The 3841-nt window shown below is 32.0% G+C and overlaps 1 protein-coding gene across 1 annotated transcript; it reads right to left on the bottom strand.

Annotated features, from left to right (window-relative positions):
• Positions 1-746: 746 nt before the first annotated feature.
• LOC111401727 (protein SRG1-like) lies at positions 747-3835 on the bottom strand. Its single transcript, XM_023029597.1, has 5 exons — positions 3574-3835; positions 3000-3247; positions 1987-2314; positions 1138-1394; positions 747-944 (listed from the first exon to the last, which is right to left on the bottom strand). The coding sequence occupies exons 1-4, from the start codon at positions 3811-3813 to the stop codon at positions 1158-1160; spliced, it is 1053 nt and encodes a 350-aa protein (XP_022885365.1). The 5' UTR covers positions 3814-3835; the 3' UTR covers positions 747-944; positions 1138-1157.
• Between the last annotated feature and the right edge of the window lie 6 nt (positions 3836-3841).

The raw sequence follows: 3841 nt of genomic DNA, 5'->3' as shown, positions 1-3841 counted from the left end.
AAAGATATATACTTACAAAAGTCATAACCATCGTAAAACTTTGTCAAATCTAATGATGAAAATACATCTCATTTGATTGGTAGGGTTTTTCACCTCTGATTTTTCATTATGCTTTAGTTTATCAGAATTTGGTTCAACCTTCATGGAATCCATCTCGTGTAGTTTTCGACCTATTCTTTCTAATATAGTTCCTATTAGAAATTCAAAAAATGTTAGGATCATTTGATCGAATTTTTTAATACAAAAAAAATGTTATTAAGTTGTTCAGAATTTAGTTTGAGTCAAATCAATTAAGCGGTCAGTTCTATTAGATCTGTACCCTGAACATTACATGTTTTATACAAGGAGATACATGTTTCATTAATTATAACTAGAGATGTCAAGATACCGACTTTTATATCTTTGTCTAAATTTAGATGACGTGCTTAATGTTGATCCAAAACTTCATCAAGTGGATTATGATCAAGTTTTAGAAGGATCATTGCTTGTACTTCTTTAGGTCATGCAATGTTTGCAAGCTTAATGCTAACATAAAATGTTAAATATAAACATGAACATGGGGATATAGAGTGTGGACGATGCATGCAATTTATCTATCTTAGAATTAATCAATAGTTAAATGGAAAATAAGTTGTTATTAGTCCTGTTTGAGCCACATTTTTTTTTTCAAAACTAATTTCAATCACACATTCTACAATAAAGCAATAACAAATACATTTCTTTTTTTATTTTTTTATTTACCAAAATGGGGATGTAATATTTGAATATCACACGGTAAAATGTTACATTCTACAAACACACCAATACCAAATACATATCAAATAGTAAAATCATCTGAACTTTATTATTCCATGGCTTTGAAATTCTATATCTATTATAATAAAGTTGCATCCTGCTGCTCAATGCCAGGCGCAAAATTCAGCTGCAGTAACTCAGATTTAAGCCTGCAAAATATAATAACACATTAATCTCGATGCTAGCTTCCACGACGGTGCAGCCATTGTACAACATATTCTATGATGATTTTTAACAGCCGTGAAAAGACGATATTGGCCTTAAGGACTAGATCGGAGCATTATTACATAAAAATGTTGCAAATTCGACGCATAAAAATGAAAGGCGGATATAAATTTTTACCTTAAATATAACTTTTGGCATCAAACTTTGAGAGTATCAATGGGCCTCTTCCCTTGCTGAAATAACTGGAAATAGTTACCAGTGTAATCAATTATACTTTTGTATAATTTGGGATTTTTCTCATTAATAAGCCCTTCAGCTGGTTTAACTTCACTGGTTGGGTCAGGAGTGAAGAAAACAGCAATTGTCATCCTCTCTCTTTCTCGATTTGTTGTGACCCTATGAATCGGGCCCTTGAATAGACCATTAGTCATTATCTGCAGGCATCATTAAAGGGTCGAAACGGTTGGTTCTTAGGTTATTTGAACGGATTAGTTTTCATTTTTGACCTACAACTTGTTCTACCTTTTTATAGTTGAACTATAATTTAAATCTCTTGTCAATCCGATCAAGTTTGATGACATTAGAAAAAAATAAAGTGAACAGACAAGTTCTACAATCTTATCTTACTTCTATATTAACAGGTTTTGTTCACTGAATGAACATGATTAAACAAACTTCCCTAAAAAATTATTGTCCCCCGTTCTTTCAATAATGTAGTTTATGATCGATACATAAAGCAGGAAGTAATTAGTAATGTTCGAAGTGACTGGAAGGTTGAAACAAAGTTCATCGAGTCACTTTTACAATATAGCAAAAAGTAATATTAGAAAAACCCTTATGCTGTTAAATCAATTATATGAAGAAAGTGTATTTAAGTTTTAAAATAAATAAACGAAAAAGTGACGATGAGTTTTTAAACGTTTTTATTTTTTGATCATCATAGTAAGTATAAATAAGGATAGTGATTTTTTAAGTTAATTTAAAATTGTGTTCTCTATATTTAGAGAAACAAAAAGACTTGTTTACCTCCACTTGTTCGCCAACGTTAACGACGATAGCATCTGGAACAATCCGAACTTTATACCATTTACCATCTTTAAGGGCTTGAAGACCTTCAACTTCTTTATCTTGCAAGAGATAAGTCATTGCACATGGATCTCCATGTGCTTTGGCTGCAAGAACAAGATCTGGTGTAGGGCATGGAGGATATAAGTTAAATCTCGCAATAACTATTGGATTCTCTCCACACTGTTTTAGGAAACAGTCCTCTTCCAAACCCAGTGATTTTGCCATGGCCTTGAACACAATTTCATTAACATTCTCTAGTTTGGCTGTGAGATCTAGCAAAATTTGCCTAAAAAATTTTAAAATATAATTAAAAATTGTTGAAATAATAAAGGACAAAAATTAATTCTAATCTCCTAAAAAGAGATAGGATGGCACAATTTTCAATAAAAGTTGTAAATTGATTCTTACATTTAAATTGCTTATATTACTGAACATGAATTCTAATGTTTCTTCCTCTCTCTCATTATTATTATTTTTTTTTTTTGCCCTCTAGAATTTAGTTTTCTACAAACTGTTAACCGTGCCTATTGAACATATTTGCTTACGTTCACAAAGAATTAAAAGGTATTAAATAATTTTTTATTACCAAAGTCATATAGTTAGCTTGCTTATTTAAAAAGAATTCTCATATTACTTTTCAATTAGTAAGTTAGTTTTAACTTAAAAAGAGGAACATCTTAAGGCATGTTCGATATAAGACTCTCTTAAGGTATGTTCAATACTATTCAATTAGCTTGCGTATAATTAGCCAAGCTATGAACATCGATACATGACTCTCTTAAAGCATGTTCGGTGCATTAAAAAGATGGGAAAATAGAGGCATTGATAAAATTTGTGAATTATTTGTATGTCTATACTAGAGCCAACCAATATCGAAGGAATTAGAAATCTTTTTTTTTTCTTTTGGTTTGAATTAAGATTAGTGTATCGAAGTGTCACTGTTGATAGATCAATAATCTTGGAATATTTACCTAAAATTTGTAGGGTTTTCAGGCCACACTTTCATCTTCCTCTTGTCCTCAGGTTTCACGTTGAGCCACAATCTATCATTCCAATCAAGTGTTTGGTTCTCAGAGTATACAGTATCGTTTCCATATCCATCAATATCATCAACATCTCGTGCATATTTCTTTTTCTCTTCCATGGGAAGTTTGAAAAATTTCCTGGTGACATCATGTACTTCATCAAGAAATGAAGTATCTATCCCATGATTTATTGCCTGAAAAACCAAAATTTTCTGTTTCGAATTCCAATTCAACATTTAAAATTTAATATCCCATGTCCAAATAATAAAAAAGAGTAATGCTATCTATCCAACAATCGAGTTCAAAGGCCATTTATATAGTAGCTATGTAGTCTGTCAATTCCATTGCCACCTAGACTGCTTACATCTTGAGAATCAATTGGCAAAAGATCGACAAGTGATGATAGAATGATGAATCCAATTTAGTCTAGGTTCTATCAAGTTATATTTTATGTTACACACACGAATATAGCTGAGCGATCAAATTTTGACAAAATTTAGTTTACGAAAAGTTTACTAACCTGAAAGTAGCCACAGGAGCTAAAACCAAGTCTTAGTTTTTTGAGCTCTTCTTCAGTTTCATGTGTTGAAGAATTCAGAAGACTAAGATCAAGAACTGGAATATCGAGATATGGAAGCTCGGAGCCTCCAAGGCCTTCTTTGAGGATATATTTTTCTGGTGGTGAGCTGGTGTTCATGGCCAGTTCTTCGACTGCCTTGTCAAGTGAAGGGGCGGTGGTGGCGGAAGCGATACCAGCCATTTCCTTTCTTTGTTAATGGTGAAAAATG

Source organism: Olea europaea, chromosome 10 (assembly GCF_002742605.1).
Source record: "Olea europaea var. sylvestris chromosome 10, O_europaea_v1, whole genome shotgun sequence".
Lineage (NCBI taxonomy): Eukaryota > Viridiplantae > Streptophyta > Magnoliopsida > Lamiales > Oleaceae > Olea > Olea europaea.
Note: the sequence above shows the minus strand (reverse complement) of the source record. Positions and strands in the feature narration are given on the sequence as shown.